The sequence below is a fragment of the Arachis hypogaea genome, chromosome 5 (genome assembly GCF_003086295.3).
Source record: "Arachis hypogaea cultivar Tifrunner chromosome 5, arahy.Tifrunner.gnm2.J5K5, whole genome shotgun sequence".
Classification (NCBI taxonomy): Eukaryota; Viridiplantae; Streptophyta; class Magnoliopsida; order Fabales; family Fabaceae; genus Arachis; species Arachis hypogaea.
Genome location: NC_092040.1, coordinates 1748428 through 1765927, shown reverse-complemented (window position 1 = coordinate 1765927; position 17500 = coordinate 1748428). Strand labels below are relative to the sequence as shown.

Genomic DNA, 17500 nt, shown 5'->3' with positions numbered 1-17500 from the left:
AACAAGTCAAGCAAAGTAACTAGTGCAGAGGAAAAATATTAGCAGCAAATAAAACTCCGAGACACATAGCTCCACCTGAAATAATTCAATTACACAAATATGCAAAGACATATTACTACAAAATCTAATTATAGATTAGCCACATTCAACATTAGAGAATTTACATTATATGAATCCGCATTGAATCAATCAGTAATCACTTAGACACTTAAGAAAGACTGATCAACACAGTGGAAAAGCGAGGCCTGCGGGAGAAACTACTATGCATGTGTAAGATCAAAGCAGATAAATCAACACAGCTTTACCATACTTCAGAGCAAAAATTTGGATGTAAAAAACTCTCATTAAACAAACAAAAAGTCTTACAGTATTGATATGTTGAAGAATTATAAAGGTCTAAGGAAATCAAAATTGATAAGTAATGTCTCAATGAACTTTGCCTCAATATAAGTAGCAGACCAAAAAAATTGATATATGGCTAGAAGAGTTACCATTGAAGCAGATGCAGAAGAAACCCTAACCCTAAAATGTGGCTGGAAGAGAAACGGCGAAAATAAAGATTGTTTCTTATATTAATATATGCGAGTTGACGATGACGACAATGAAGTGAATACTGCGAAATACAGGGTCAGTGTAGGTTAGTTTGGCATCAATTTTAGGGTATTATGGTAACTATACACATGGTTCATATTGTCAATGGGCTTTTCTATGGGCTGAGTACAAGAAAATTTCAACAAAAATTTCTTACTTAATTATATATATATATATATATATATTCAGTACCAATCGGCATGTTTGTGTTGGTGCAGTAACGAGCCATGACTCTGCCTGATAGATATATTGAGCATTATATTGAGCATTGATCTCAGTAGGAAACTCGTGGGGTTGAGTAGGAAACTCAAGCAGTGGGGTTGAGTTCAAACCATATCGCAGCTACTTCTTTGACGTTAACCAATGTTTTTTTGTGTGTGTATTTTATTATTTTTTATCTAAAATATCACTTTATATTAGCCAAGTTATACCACATTATTTTGATATATATTATTCTACTTTTATCAATGAATCTGCCAATAATGAGATGTATACACTTTGGTTGCTCTGTGTTCAGGTAAATGTCACTAACATACCAAAGTGAACTATTCCATGAATCGTAGATTATACACTATAAATATCATCTCACGCACCAAATTTTTCAAGATAACAACAAGAATAAAAAAAATTCTAAGTGCAATATATAAATCATTATAAATAATAAAAAATCCATATATTTAAAAAGTCAAAGAAATAAGATGCAAGATATAAAGTTAGCTTGTATTTTAAAGAAAAATAAAATAGCCTAATTCAATCCATAATTTCTAATAAAAAAGTTTTTAACGTCTTAAGTTTGCATGACAGACTGTTGTATCTTTTTATTCCAGTCAATGACAGCAAGCTTCTCTATGATATCCCGCTTTGAATTATTTTCGTCATTCACCAAATCCACAGCTAGACACATCCTTGTGTAATCAGAAATAACCTAACAGACAATAACAATGATATTACAAAATGGAACAAACATAACTTCATTAATAATGTTATTTTTCTTACCCATGTCTTATTACCGAGGCTCCAATAGCGAGTGAGTTGCATCCATTGAGCGACCCAAATACCACAATTATTCCTTTGCCACAATTCAATGCACATATTAACAAAAGAAAAATAACAAAATAACAAACCGCCAGAAAATTGAATTTTTACTTTGATAAATGGTAAATTTAAACGTACGATTCGGCAGATTGTTGCGGGACATCTGGTTCTCTGACTTTATACTTTGAAAATTGAATGTTTCTAAAGGAAGGTGTTTCACCAAAATTCTTTTCGGACAAAAATTTCTCTAGGTAATTTAACAAAGTGTTAATAGCACTCATACGCTCTGTCACCAATGTGCCCTTTTTGAAAGAGTCCAGATATTTCACGACCTCGTTAAGTAAATCAACCACTATGAGAAACCAATGGCTATTGAGGTGAATTGGCACAAAAATCTACAACAACATCCGGAAATAACCTTAACTAAAAACAGTCATGAAATATTATTATATGAATTAATTGAAAGTTCAATAAAATTAACGAACTTGATGTAAAGTGGCAAGGTCTCCCATGAAGTTATCCTTGATGTATTTCATTGTGCGAACACAGTTCTGTTTCGGGCTTAACACAATTTGCTGCCATGAATATTAAACTAAGTTAGGAATCTTATTATGTTAATTTCTAGTCTACCTGGGAAGATATATTAAATTTGACGACTAAATTTCGATATGCCAAGGACTTACAGAAAATGTCGGTGGCAGAAACCATTGGTTAGCATATTTGTATCCTTTTGGCCCAAAATATCCTTTGGTGAGCATCGAACAAACTAAGGTAAGGACCTATGGAGTACAAAAAATCAGAGTTATTCTGCACCAATTCAAATTTAATATTTTTACAAGGATAATAAATAAATAAATGTTACAAAACTAATTCTTACATCACCAATTATTGGCTTGCCGGGCATTATAGTTAGAAGAGTTTTGCGTGTGCCATTACAATGATCGTTTGGAACAAGCACTTCCCTAAATTCATAAAATTAGAATATTATACTATAGTGGTATGGTAGATTATAAAAAAATTATATGACAAATTAAATATTAATTAAAAATAAGTTAATTTTACTTACTCTGGATCCATATTGTTTCCAAATATGTAAGCAGCAATGGCCAATTCTTTATTAAAAAATTTCATCTCTTTAGTTGGCCGAAATAAAAGGTCCAAACACTAAAAAAAATAGCAACAAAAAAAAGTTTAGTACTCATTTATGTTGATCAACAAAAAGTAAAAAAAAAAATACAATTATAAAATAATATAAATAATTTATAAGTTCAATCTTTTTTTATTACCAACTATGATTACTAACCGTCTTTACATGTCATTTGTTTAATCTTTCGTATGTTTTAAAAAGTTTGACTATGTCTATATACTCAAAGTGTACACACAAAATCGGCCAAATATTTTTTTGCGTATTATAAATGAAAAATTTTTCATAGACTAACGGTTTTCAAATAGGTAAGTACTCACACGTGGCATATCATCCCCGTCCATATTTGGATCGTGGTTGTCGTAGTAAATCCATGGAGACCCCGGAGGATGCTTTTCCGCAAATTGCAATTCTTTCTGCAACTCCAAAAAATATGATAATTATTTTAGACGCTGTTACTTATTTGTCAATAATATCATCTCAAATGACACGACATCAATAAAATTATTATAAATACCAGCAAATAAAATTTAGCTCCCTAATATTAACTAGGGTTCTAATCAACCTTCTAATGTCACTAATGGGCACAATTTGATGACCAAAGAAAAAATCGGTACTCACGAGCCTAAAATACTCAACAATGAAGCTAGACATCATGTCTAATGAAAAGGAGATAAGTTGAGGAAGAGATTGTATTTAATGACTTAACATTAATATAGCAATATGTGAGAATACTAAAAAGTTTTTCACCCCTAAATGGTATTTAATGGTTGTTATTTAAAAATAAAAAGATAAAACCTTAACTGCGTTGACCGGTAATCCACGCTTTTTTCCCTTGCACCTCCAAGTACTCTTCTTTGTGACTGGTTCGTCACCCAAATACATTGAGGGATTGGCATCAAGTATTTCTTTCAAAGGGTCTGACAGTGGAGTAACAGGAGTATTTGAAAGCTTTCTGCGTTTCAAAGTATCCGACGGCGATTTAACAATTGGAGTAGTAATTGAAAGCTTTGCACCGTCACTCCCACTTTTTGGTGAAGAACCAACCGTTTTCACAATTTCTGGGAGAACTGCTGTTATCCCTTGCACAACAGCTTCGCGAATCATCGTCGACAATGCCTCGGCAACACCCTTTCCAAGCTACAAGATGCCATACAATAAGACGCGTTACTTGTATACTAAGGTTACAATACAGCAACTATAAACATCACAAAAGATAATTAAAGACATGTTAAATAGAGTATGCCAAGAAAGTAACGCATATTCGAGTATTGTAGCCCAAAAAATGGATTACCTTCTCATCCAAGACGGATAAGTCCATGTCTGATTCTTCCTTATAAGTTACAAAGGTATCCAGTGAGAGCTGCTTAAGCCAAATAAATTTCAGTATTTTTATTAGACTAAAAAAACTACTAAAAAGTGTTGGATTTAAAAGATCACGATAAACACTGTTATTTATAGAGATAACTAACAAAGATAACGAAAAATCTTTTTTTTGGAAATAAGGATATCCTAATAAATGCGAAAAGATATCTAATTTTCAAATTAAATCCAATTTTCTGTTAAGATATTGTAACAAATAATTAAGATATTTAATTTTTTTATTTGATATTCAAATTTAAATTTAAATTCAAACTATATTTTTTCAAATTGTTTATTCTTATAAATAGAAAATGTATGAAAATTTACTCCTTTTTATTTTTTTAGTAAATGATTAAAAAATAAAAAATTTGTCTTAGCATTATTCTTGGAGTATATGATTATAATATTAGAAAAAAGTAAATATTCTCATTTATTACTGTTATACCTTTTTTAAATTATACGATAATTTGATAAATTATTTGTTTTTAAATTATAAATTCAAATAATTGTATTATTAATGAATATTTTTTTTCTATTAATATAAATATTATTGCAATTATTTTATGATAGTTAGTTAAAATTTTTTTACCGAAAACATCTCTATAGAAAAGTTAGCAACTTTGCAAATTTTCGTATAATAAAATCATTGGAGCTTACGATTATACATATACGCTAGATAACACTCATATTTTTTGTTATTTTGAAGAATGTTATTTTTTTGTTTTCAATTTATCCTTTCATTTTTTTGTTAGATTTAATCATATTTATGGGCATTTTTTTAAGTTCACATTAATAAATGAGTTCAAATTACAGTTCAGAATCCATCCCAAAGATCATAACCTTAAATAAAACCAAACAAAATTCGATAGAATACATATACGCTAGATAACACTTATATTTTTTGTTATTTTGAAGAACGTTATTTTTTGTTTCGAATTTATCCTTTTGTATTTTTTATTAGATTTAATCATATTTATGGTCAAAATTAATAAAAAATCACATAAAATAACAAAATCATATTCTTTCTCGTAAGATTAAAGTATATTAAATATTAAAAAAAACAAATATTGAACGTAACTATATTGAACGTAACTTAGAAGTCTGTGGCTCTTCTTTATATAATTCGAGACAATTATTTTATTTTATCCATCTTGTATTTTAATATAAAAAAATATTTAATTTCAAATGTTGATTTTATTAAATATTTATCTTTTAAATTTATTATATAACGAAGATTTAAAAACATAATTTAATTTAAATATTGTAAAATTAATATTAAATATAATTTTTTAAATATCTATCTTTTTGATAAAATTTTACTTGAAATCATTAATATTTTATTTTAGACTTGGTCTTGATAAAAAAATATTATCTAAATTTATTTAACACTATAATATTGTATCATAAGTAGGCTAACAAATAACATTAAGTAAAAAAAATAATAAATTAAAAATATTAATTTTTTTCTGCTACTTAGATTAATAGTTGGTGTAACAATTTTTTTTTGTAAGTATTAATATACTATTAATATTTCTTTTTCTTCCAAAAACCTTTTTACTTAAATGAAATTATCTTTACAATATACTATTAATATTATGTAAAATAATATATTATTATAACTATTTATTATACCTTGAATTTTTTATCCTTATTTTTTATAACTAGTAATATTTTTGTGTAAGTACACAAATATATCCTTAGCTTCTTTTTTTATTTATTTTTTTCTATAAACATATTACAATTGTTAGTTTCCTATCGTAGTCAAGAAGATGGTCTGAATTTGAGTGATTTTTGTACATTCAGTCTGGTCAGGGTATTTTTACTGTTTGTAATTACAAACACAATGCTAATGTATAAATATCTAAGGTCTAGAATTCAATATCATAAGTATTATTTAAATAACTAAATTCTAATATTAGGATTATATTAGTTTAATCTCCAGAAAACCTGTTCTAATTTAATACTAGTTGCACTTCACTAAATTATACTAGTTATACCACAATTATACCTAATTATTTGTTTTTAGCCTAAAGAATCAAAGGAAAAAAGACAGATAGGTCCTTGACTTATTAAATTTTTGACAAATACATCTCTAACAAAATTTAAATACAAAAAAGTACCTGACTTTAATAAACGGAGGACAATTTAGTCCTTCTGTCTATTTGCCTCTCATACACCAAACAAAACTAGCTGAAGAACGTTATTTTTTGTCATTTTGAAGAACTGTATTTTTTGCGTCGAATTTATCCTTTCATTTTTTTGTTAGATTTAATCATATTTATGGTAAAAATTAATAAAAAATCACGTAAATTAAAAAAATTATATTTTTTCGTAAATTAAGGTATATTAAATATTAAAAAAAAATAAATATTCAACGTAACTTTTTAGATTTGTGGCTCTTCTTTAAATAATTCGAGACAATTATTTTATTTTATCCATCTTATCTATTAATATAAAAGAAATATTTAATTTCAAATGTTGATTTTATTAAATATTTATCTTTTAAGATTATTATATAACAAAAATTTAAAAACATAATTTAATTTAAATATTATAAAATTAATATTAAATATAATTTTTTAAATATCTATCTTTTAGATAAAATTTTACTTTTAAAATTTGTTATATATAATTATTTTAAAGCAGCTCATTTACTTTGCGCCAAAAATTAAAATTTTAGTCAAAATCGCCTTTTAATTTCCGAAAATTTCAACTTTGGAGTGTCTTCTCCCTCGTATCACATCTAGCTAGCTAGGTTACCACGCCAAAAACCCAATCTTTTTTCAGAACCTAAATAGTTGACTTATATTTTGTTTAACACTATTTCAAATACAGCCTCTCAAACACTTGATTAGGAATAGGATTCAAAAGCTTCACAATTTCCTTCTTCTTATCCGGATTCTTAACAGCATCATTCTTGAGCACTGCAAGAATCTCATCAGTCGCGCCGCTAACAATGCTGAGAGGCTGCTGGCCAAGATGTTGTTGAATGACACTCAGCATGCCTCATAGGCAGCCCTAGTCTCTTTGCTCTTGGGCTGATACACGCCTTCCTCAGTGGCAGTGAGGACACTCTCTTCCAGGAGGCGCCGGCGCTTGCCCTGTCGAGACAGGGGCTCGGTCAAAGGGTCACGCTCCTAGTCATCACTGCATTCTTTTCCCGTTTCTCTGCTTCAAGAACCCTAGTCATCACCTCAGGTTCTCTCTTTGCTCTGCTTTCTAGTCTATTTTCTTTAATTAGTTAGTTAGTTAGAATTTGCATGTTGTTAGTGGATTTAAGCGGTTAAGATAGGTTAGGATTAGTTTAGTAGATCTTTGTTAAGTTGCAAGTGTTGGATTATGGCTATTATGGATTTAATTCCACTGAAAATTGCTTGATTATGCTGAATTTCTGCATTGCACACCACATGCTTGATTGAATGCCTATGTAATGTTTTACATTTTATTTATGTGTTGTATCTACTATAAAGATTAAATTGCGAAAATGTTAGGCACACTGTTCTTGGATGAGGCACTTTTGGCTATATTTTGATGCTTGTTCAACTTACAATTCATTAGCACATTGATTTTGTTTTGTTGTGTCAACACCTATAGGATTTCTTTTTGCATAATTCTTGAATTTTGGGTGAATCCTCAATTTGTGTGCATTTAATTTGTTGTTTTCTACAAGTAAAGAACCTTCACCGAGAAAATGTTATCTACTAAAAAAAATGAAAATAGCTAACAACTTTGAGTATGCTTTATTTTTTGTTCTGGAAAAGAAGGATGGTATTTCAAAATTTATATAGGTTCCAATGAACAACGTGTTCTGATAGATAAAGCATAATCCTAAGATGTAAGCTTATGACAGTACTGATGTAAGCATGGTATGAGTAAATTGGTGCCATCTTCATTTGTCCACTATAGACATTTTAACATAGAGCAATACTTGAGATGCCAAATTTCCAAGGTCCCATCCACTTTAGGTAATTTGGGTTTGTAGCTTCTATCTATTTCTTTCCAGTAGCCCACCACTTGCCAATAACTGCTGGATGCCCCTCATAATTTTTTGTTCCTGGAGTCTTGAGTTATCACAGATAAAACACTGTCTTTGTGATGAAAAAAGAAAAATTTTAATAATTCCATTTATTTATTCCTTTGAGAAACTGCTTTTAGATGGACTTTTTGCTTTGCTTCTAGTATATTTTATGTTGGTCCTTGTTTTCAAGTTTGGATATGATCTTGCAGGGAAGATGATAAATGCTGTCTTTTTTCGGTCATCCTTTTTCTGTTCAAGTCGATACAAGCTCGCTTTGTCAATTGGCACATAGCAAATAGAGAAATCCACGATTTTTCTCTCTTTTGTCCGGATTCAGATGCTTTTTGGGCTCATGAACCTGGTTTATGATAGCAAATAGGAGGAAAGAAGTATTAGAATGTGAACATGGATGTTAAGCTTTTTGACAAACCCATTGCTTAGAAGGAGGCTTTGTTTCGTCGTGGTTTTGAGTCATGCTGTGTAAATACATTTAGAGATATGTATAGGAGAATCAATCAAGTACAAATCTGTAGCTTTGCTTCATTGTAAAAAATGAGAGAGTACAGCTTCAATGGATAATGCCAACAAAGTCTTTAATTGTAATTAACTTTTTTATGACTTTATTATGTGTTTATAATTTCAATGTGTTTATCTGACCACTGACAACTCCCATTTTGCACCAGCACCTTGCTTGACTTTGCAATAGCTTTACCACTTTCTACCGAAACAACATTAACAAAGAGCTTCCCATCCCTTGGGTACCTACAAACAAGAGAATCAGCATTTGTTATTATTAACAGAACCATCTATTTCCTTTATTTTCCCGCACACTGAATTACTATTGAAAACAATTCTAAAATCAACATACAACTATTTTAGCAGCAAAATTTGGATAAAAAGAGTATAATTTTGGTGATTTAGACATTTCCCCCCATTGATTACAACTACTTTAGAACTTAAAGATAAATCATTTTTGCTTACTTTTAACATGTCACTGTAGTCATTCAATATTATGGAATGTGGCCTTCTGATATTTAAACCATTTGACATGGAGTAGATAATAAGACTTTTTTTTAAAAAAAAAAACTAATTAATTTACGTATTGTCATTCAAGAGAAAACAAAGTACAATAAAGACCATAGAAAAACTAGAAATTGATATAATACTTGTCTAAGGTTTATATATGAGTAGTTTGTTGACAAATCTCAAGTTGAATGAATGATGAATGATCACGTTTTCTTTTTCTTGGTCATGTAATGTGTATCTTTCTTTTCTTTAGCTTATTAGGTGCAGACTAAGCAAAAATTTTTACCTAACAGCAATCTTAAGACATCGTAAAAATAAATAAATAAATAAATAAATAAATAAAACATTGTGCTTATTTTGCTTCTTTACGTTAACCAAAGAAAGGCTTTCATTCCTCATCATGTAATATGAAAAAAATTGACAGCTGGATTTCTTCTATGAAAATGTCCTCAATAATATAATCAAGGAGTTTAAAAAGAATTACTAGATCACAATCATATGTTCATCAATTCATTTATGCTCTGATACATTATTTACATCAATCATATAATGTGATAAAATGATCAAAAAATTCATCACCTAAACACATCATCTCCATAATTGCGTTGATGGGAAAAGATTCATCTACACTCAACTACAGATTTAGACCAAGTAAGAGACATTGAAGAAGTATTAGACTGGCGAATATCTTCAAATGTTGGGTGTGTTGAATAGCTAAATAATTAGAATACTCAGAAAAAATATCCCCAGATTTCAACTTTAGAAGCAAACAAGTATCCGCATTCTCATTCTCTGATTCTTCTCCTCCCTCATTGTTCCCTTCTAAAATACTCACAACTTGTCTCATGTTTGGTCTTGATTTTGGTTCAGGGTATGCACACAACAATCCCAACTGAAGAACCTTCTCAACTTGTTGCAGATTGAAGTCTCCTTTAGCACTTAACCTCTCATCAAGTGCATTCATTAGTTCCCCTTTAACCATTAGTCCCCACACAAACTCCACAAGAGGTGGCTTACCTTCTTCCATAGGCCTCCTTCCACACATGACCTCTAAAATCAAGATTCCAAACATGAACACATCCGTGCGAGTCAAGGCTTGTCCGGTCTTGATCACTTCTGGAGCCATGTAACCAACTGTTCCAACCAACTTTCTTGTGCTAGCAACTTGGCCATGGCTATGCATTCTTGCTAATCCAAAGTCTCCAAGCTTTCCATTCATATCCTTATCAAGTAACACATTGCTGGCTTTGATGTCCCTATGCAGAACTTGTTCTTCCCAACCTTCATGCAAATACAACACAGCAAAGGCCACACCTTTGATATTTCTTATTCTCTCTTCACAGTTCAGCATCATGCTCTCATCACAAAACACTCTCTTATCCAAACTCCCATTATCCATGTATTCATAAACTAACAAGAAATTTCCCATGTCTTTCTTGCACCATCCTCTCAGAGCAACCAAGTTTCTCTGCTTCAATCTTCCAAGGCTTGAAATTTCTGCTAGGAACTCTCTCACGCCGTCATTCTCTTGTGATATTCGCTTCACTGCCACCTCTGCGCCGCCTCTTAGAACACCCTTGCATTTGATAAAACATTCAAGTCTCAAGGATTCTATATTATAGCCAAACAGAACAACTTCACTTTAGTTCACCTTAATTAATTATCATCCATTTCCAAAATACTAAACTTCTTCACATAATAAATTTCCTCTTCTTTGATAAAATTCAACAAATAAAGCACTAGTTTTCGCTGTTTCCAAATTACAATAGTAGGATCTAAGATTCTGAGGTTTGCATTGCAAATTCCGCACCAAACGCATAATTAGTTCATCACCGCGAATCAACAATTGCGAACATACTAAGCGTATTAAGCTAACGTGAAAAAAAAAAACAAAAACAGAACTCTACTTCACACACTATTGCATTAGCATTTATCAACGTAAATGGAAGAATAAGGGAAAAATAAAAATTAAATTAAATTACCTGAAGAGCCTTAAAATGAGAGAATCAGAACTCAAATCTTGTATCAGCTGCAGATTTCGAAGAAGCCTTGTTCTTACTCAACCGAAATATCCTCTCGTCTCTCTTCTGAATCACACTCACGTTCGTAATTGGTAACTGGTAAGGTTTCGTGTGATTAATCGTAATGAATGGAATACAATACTACTTACCATTCCACATTTCCTGGTGACTGCTTGTGCTTCGGTTCAAGGGTGTCGGAAGAGTACCCGTATGGATTGTGCGTTACAGCCACACCAGGATTCACCTGTGTTGATTTGCTTGAAATAGCTCTATGTATGTTCCTATGGCTCCAGAGAAACATCTTGCACCAAAGTCTCTTACTTCCATAAGGAAGAACTTGGCTTGAGGAATGCCTTCTCAACATAACTCTATCAGCACTGCAGTGAGTCATCACAGACCTGGGGCTTTTAAGATTAGCAGCCACTTTACCTGCTGTAAGTTCCTGTAAATTCTCGAAAGATTGCGACTTTGAATCTGGAAATTGATGAATTGTATCACCGAGAACATCCCTTCTTTCCAGGTTTGAGCATGATCGAGTGAGTTTGGGAGAATCCCAGGAGGCTGCAAATTACTTCACCATTTCACCGTTAGCCTTGAATTTGGGCTTGGGCAGGATAAGGGATTAGGGTTAGAATTTTTTTTTAATAGGAATTTAATTGTATTTTTAAATTATTAGAGATTTAGATGTTTGTAAAATAAAAAATTAAGGATATATTTGTCTTTTTATAAAAAATTTAAATATAATTCAGTTTATATTGTGTAAATTGATCGGAACAAACCGAATCTAATAATTATAATACGAATAATTAGGTTTATTATTTTTCTCTAATAAACCGATTTTATTTTGAATTATTAAAAAATAGCTTATTAACCGGTTTAATAAAAATATCCAATCATATTATGCCACGTATGAATGTCTTTAAAAAAAGACATTTTTTGTGTCTTTACGTAAGTGGCCTCCTTGCAATAATAGGTGCTTAAGAATCCAAAATAGATATATACCTTGCTAGTTTGAATTGGTTTTTTTTAAATAATTAAAAAAAATAAAGTATTTTTATTTAATTTAAAATTTATTTAAATATATTTTTTAAAAAAATATTTTTATTAAAAAAATTTTTATTTATTTTAAAGTTAACAATATTTTATTTTAAAAAAAATAAAAATAAAAGATATTTTTAATATTTAATTTTTTTTAAAAAATTATTTAAATATAAAATAATTTTTATCTGTTTTTTATAAAAATAAAAAAATAAGCATTTTTTTAAAAGTCAATTCAAATTAATCTATAAATTGATAAAAAAAACTCGATTACTCAATTTTTTTTATTAAGATAATAAGTAAAATGTTTTCGACTGCTATTTTGATGAAACTCTTTAAGTGATTAGTCACGTAACAAATTTCAAGTGAGAGTAATTAAAGACCTTAAACCATTGAATTTCGCTTTGCATTTGGAGAGCTGCACCAGATCTATCAGCAAGAGCAGAGGAAGGCCCTAACTGTGCTGCTAGATGTAGAAGGTTATTGCCAAACTTGTCGGTGCCAGAAAGAACTATCTCCTTGCGTCCGTGAACGTCGTGTATGAGGTCAAACACGTTTTTTTTGCGATTCAAAATCGCATGCGAGAATATGCCTCTCTTGTTTCTATCAACGGCCCATAAGAGGTCTGAATTTTCTTTTTTCATCAACTCTATGAACTCAATGGTTCCATTCTTGGCTGCCTCCAACATTGCATCATATGCAGAAGCATTTCGAAGCTGCGATCCATCAAGGTCAGTAACTTTTTTCCCCAAGCAACTCAGAATTTGATCAACCCTAAGGTGGGTCTTTTTCATTTTGTATATTTTTTTTATTCCTATGAGATATTCAATGAGATCAGTTACTTTAGAGACTTAAGTTGTTTCACAACAAAAACTCAAAATGAAAATTTGAAGGGGGAAAAAAAACATACCTGGGAATTTTAGTAGAGAATTTTGAATGAATAAGTGAATGGGTGCAAGCAGTCGATCTGAGGGGAAAAGAAAAGAGAAAAAAATTTCAACACTTTACATGCCTTTTGTTCATTAAGCTTTGCACTGATAATGCACATCGAGGGATATTATGCTGATAAAACACATCAAATATTTATTATGAAAACTATGTTAGTTAAGCATGCATGCATATATACACACACGTTAACACGTGTATATATATATATATATATATGGTGTAGAATGTTAATTGATAAAATTAAGAGGAAATTTTTTTTGTTATAATTTGAGGCAATTCAATTCGATATGCATTCTATGCGTTCTTTTTGTTTATTTCTTGCTGTCTGTAATGTAGTTTTGACCAGGCATGATTCAACTCATTTGATGAGAAAAAAATACCTTCCATGAATACATACCTGCTAAAGTTCTCATAGATGGTCCTTTATCCCGGGGAACACTTGATACCTTCTCGTCGTGTACTTCTAAATCTGGGAATGAGAAAGCTTGCTTTGCTAAAATTTTTATTTTTCAGAAATAATTTTTAAAAGACAGCATTTTAAAAATAGTAATATTTTAGTAAATTAAATTAAAAATAATTTTTAATAAACACAAATATTAATAAGTATGTTTGATAAAATAATTTTTAAAATTTAAAAATATTATAATAAATATTAATGTAAGAATTGAATTTAAATATTAGTTAATGTACGAAATTAAATTATATTAAATTTTTTAATTTTGATAAACATAAATTAATTTTAAAAATTTTTTTTAAGTGCTTTTAAAGGATGTAAACACAAGTTATAAATACATGAACTTTTGATTTATTAAACACAAAACAAAATAAACACAAACATTCTTCTAAAAAATTTTACCAAACCAAGTTTATAAGTTTATATATGTAGTTAGGTGAAGAATATTTATATTCTTAAAGAAGAGTATTTTTTCACGTGCATTTTTCTTTATCAAATTATATTTGATCCTATTACTACTTTAATATTTGGTACGTCCTAACATAATAACGATGCTTGGATTCAAAATTGAGTTAAGAAATTATTACTACTACTATTATATTAAATGAAAAAAATATTTTTATGTAAAAATAATAATCAAGATGTTAATACTACTATTTTGAAAAATTTAGTTAAACATATTCAACCATCTAATTCTTAACTATAATCTCGCTCATAAGAATATTTTAATGTATATAGTCATATATAACAAGACAATACTCACAATCGTAGATCCAATGTAGAATCCCAAATCTAGTGCCACTGGGGAATGCAGAAGGCTTGTGAACCAATGCCTTTAAGGGTCGGAGACACTCTAATTCATGAGTAAGGGGTAGCTCATCACCCGGATGTTGTAGTAGTAATTGCAAAGCAACATCTACCATATCAATCCAACAATAAATTAAAAGAGCTCATTTTAAAGTGTACTGTAAATTAAATATTAATCCAAAACACAGCTAATAAATTACCAAATATTTCAGCGCTGATACATCGTGAAAGGAGCAAAACTGCATTGTCGGCATTGTCCAACATATCCCTGGGTGTTTTAGAATAGAGGTAGGGAGTCATTTTCTTGCGACCCATAGCGGCAGCAAGAAGAACAGGTATCTCGCCGTCTCTGGTCTCCATCGTAAGTAGCACCTGTGCGCAACCACCAACACTACTTTCTTCTACCAAGCACTTTGCTATGCTTTTGTCGCCGGTAAGATCAGCAACAAGGGCGAGAGCCGTGTAACCGCGGTTGTCTTGCATTTTAAGTAATCTTTCTCCGCCTTCGTCTACCAATTGCTTTACCATGTCCTGGTGCCCCAAGATTGCCGCCGTGTGGAGCACTGTCCTACCAGAGTGGGAAGAATAATATATAGCCATGCTGTCCCGTTTCAGGATTGTCTTTAGTGCACTCCAGTTATTCTTTTCCACATTCATGAACAACTCGCGATAGTCAGGATCATCCATTACACGACCTGCAATTTTCATAATTCAAATTAAACATACATGAACTACGCACCCAACGCAATAATAAATCAATCCCGTTAGGTGAAGAATCAGAAATACAAACAACGCGAATAATGGATCGTATTTCAGGTTCACTACAAGGATTATATTTAATTAAATTAAAATTTAATTTTTAAAATTAAAATTAAACTTTTTAACCTATTATTTACATTATTAAAAAAAATGTTGTTTTTTTTATATTTTCTCTATATAATTATTTATGTGTGTTTATACTTGGCCATAAGTTTTTGAGAAAAGAAGTTAATAATGGTGAATAAAAATACAGAAATAGAAAATCTATTAATATTATAATTGTAAATGAAGAGTAGAGGCGTATAATAATTGACAAAAATATTGTGTATATATAAAAAATTAATAATTAAATTAGTTGTTATATATATATGTATAAATAATTATATTATTTAATTTATTTTTTATATATATTTTATATTTTAATATATATATTTTAGTTAGTGGTATTTTTTTTTTTAAAATAGCATATTTGTAATTGGATCAAGTTTTTTCAAATGTTGATAAAGTAATAAAATAAAAAATATATCATTCTTAAATTAAGATATGAGGATACACATTTAACAAAAATTACATAATTAATAGTGAATTAGTAATTAATTTTTTATTTTTAATTTTATTATTTTATCAATTTTTTTCAATTTTAGAAGAGAAATTAATTGTAATTAATAAGACAGGTCTCGCATCCTTCATATCCAGGTAGGGGTGGCAAGCGGGGAAGCCCGCCCCGCCTCGCCCCGCCTAGTGAGGCGGTCCTAAAATCCTAGTCCGTCCCGCCTAACTGCGGGCTGGCGGGCTAAGCCCGCCAAAGCTTCTTTTTTTTTTTTTTTTTACTATTAACTATTAAGTAATATATATAATTTCACAACCATATTAATAAATTTATAATTTCTAATGGCATAAAAAATTATATTTTTTATATTCACAAACATTAAAGTCTTTGTAATTATAAATATCTAATAAATATAATTATAAACCAAATTTTCATTCAAAATATAAGTATAAATATTTTCTCCAAAGCAAAATAAATATAATCCAAAACACAATTATAAATATTATCTCCAAAATAACATAAACATAATTCAAAACACTCAATTTTTATCTTCATACTCTTGTAAGTTAGGTTGGGGGAAGTTAGGTATTGGCAAAAAAATTGCAAAAATACCCCCTCACTAATAAAAACCTTAACCCGGCGGGGAAGCCCGTTCCGCCCCGCCAAAGCCCGCCAAAACCCGCGGTTTAAGCGGTGCGGGTTAGGCGGGCTTTTGCTATTTGGCGGTCCCGATTTTCCAGCCCAACCCGCCTTTTTTGACAGGTTACGCGGGCCGACCCGTTTGCCACCCGTATATCCAGGCGAGTGGCGTTCATACCTTGTTCAATATCTATGTGGGCTAGTGAGTTGGACCCAAAAGACGCACTCAAGTGGTTCCAGGCTTCTTTGGCGGTTTCAAAGCGTCTAATCTGAGCAAAGGTATCTGAAGTGCATGAGAGTTGAATGATGTGCAACGCATTTGCATTCTGCCTCTTCCATTTTCTTGATCTACCTTCCACGGCAGCAGCCACCGTAGGAGGAGAATTACTTTCCACAACGTCCCATAGACCTCTTCCCATGAGACAGTTCCTCATCAGAACACTCCAGTTTTCGTAGTTATCTTCTGTGAGTGCTTCACCAACTATTCCGTGGGATCCAGCTGCCGCCATTGCTTCACAATCTGATGAGAACCGGCCTTTAGTTTGAGAGGTGAGGAAGCTAAGGGGAGGAGCTACTTCTGTTACTACTTCTACTCTCTCTCTCTCGTATTATTTGGATGACCAACCGAAGGAGAAACGTTATTTGGAAAAGCTTAGTTAATTCTAATGTGAATTCACAATATAAAGAAACCAAGAGGGTCCTAGAAAAGGTATTTTTTCAACAAAATTTTAAATGTTGTGAAGTGTTGTCTTTTATTATATAATCTCTAAGTGGGACTCTTTATGTAGTCTAAGTCTCTTCAATTTCTATTTGGATTTTTGTGAGAGTTTCAACTATTAAAAAATTTAAAAGGAATTAAAAAAATGAATTTGGATCCTCTAAATTTTAAATTTTTAATTTAAAAGGTAAAGTGCAATCTTTTACCTTTGAATGATTTATTTCTCATATTTTTTCTTGGTCCCACCTATAAAATAAATAGTAAAAGATCAAACTTTACCTTCTAAAGTGAAATTCAAACTTTAGAGAATCTAAATCCTAAAAAAATATATGAAAATATATTTCTTTGCCCTAAAACTTAAAGTCAAGTCCAAAATAGATGAAGTATAAG

The 17500-nt window shown here is 30.6% G+C and overlaps 2 protein-coding genes and 1 long non-coding RNA gene across 6 annotated transcripts; all 3 read right to left on the bottom strand.

Moving 5' to 3' along the window:
* Positions 1-38: 38 nt before the first annotated feature.
* On the bottom strand, positions 39-600 carry LOC140173298 (uncharacterized). Its single transcript, XR_011861782.1, has 2 exons — positions 492-600; positions 39-75 (listed from the first exon to the last, which is right to left on the bottom strand). It is a non-coding gene; the product is annotated as an uncharacterized lncRNA (long non-coding RNA).
* An 8025-nt stretch (positions 601-8625) lies between these two features.
* On the bottom strand, positions 8626-17122 carry LOC112800064 (uncharacterized). 4 transcript variants are annotated; one of them, XM_025842139.2, is made up of 7 exons: positions 16571-17122; positions 14645-15139; positions 14401-14553; positions 13581-13652; positions 13146-13202; positions 12619-13049; positions 8626-8912 (listed from the first exon to the last, which is right to left on the bottom strand). In XM_025842139.2, exons 1-7 carry the CDS (start codon positions 16899-16901, stop codon positions 8883-8885), a joined length of 1569 nt encoding a protein of 522 aa, XP_025697924.1. In that variant the 5' UTR covers positions 16902-17122; the 3' UTR covers positions 8626-8882. The 4 variants fall into 4 exon arrangements, with proteins under 4 accessions (XP_025697924.1, XP_025697925.1, XP_072052309.1 ...); XM_072196208.1 differs by lacking the exon at positions 8626-8912 and adding an exon at positions 11159-11758; XM_025842140.2 differs by lacking the exon at positions 12619-13049.
* On the bottom strand, positions 9612-11498 carry LOC140184545 (L-type lectin-domain containing receptor kinase VII.1-like). The gene is made up of 4 exons (XM_072236505.1): positions 11347-11498; positions 11159-11167; positions 10987-11047; positions 9612-10752 (listed from the first exon to the last, which is right to left on the bottom strand). The coding sequence occupies exons 1-4, from the start codon at positions 11496-11498 to the stop codon at positions 9811-9813; spliced, it is 1164 nt and encodes a 387-aa protein (XP_072092606.1). The 3' UTR covers positions 9612-9810.
* Positions 17123-17500: the final 378 nt, after the last annotated feature.

Bases quoted from the DNA above. Each gene is read 5' to 3' on its own strand.
- LOC112800064 (XM_072196208.1), bottom strand. From the start codon at position 16,901: ATGGCGGCAGCTGGATCCCACGGAATAGTTGGTGAAGCACTCACAGAA. The intron at 13,050-13,145 runs GTATGTTTTTTT...AATATCTCATAG, and splicing joins TTCTCTACTAAAATTCCCAG to GAATAAAAAAAATATACAAA. The intron at 11,759-12,618 runs GTCTTTAATTAC...AGTAATTTGCAG, and splicing joins GCGAAATTCAATGGTTTAAG to CCTCCTGGGATTCTCCCAAA.
- LOC140184545 (XM_072236505.1), bottom strand. From the start codon at position 11,498: ATGTTTCTCTGGAGCCATAGGAACATACATAGAGCTATTTCAAGCAAA. The intron at 10,753-10,986 runs GTGCGGAATTTG...ATCAAATGCAAG, and splicing joins ATGAACTAATTATGCGTTTG to GGTGTTCTAAGAGGCGGCGC.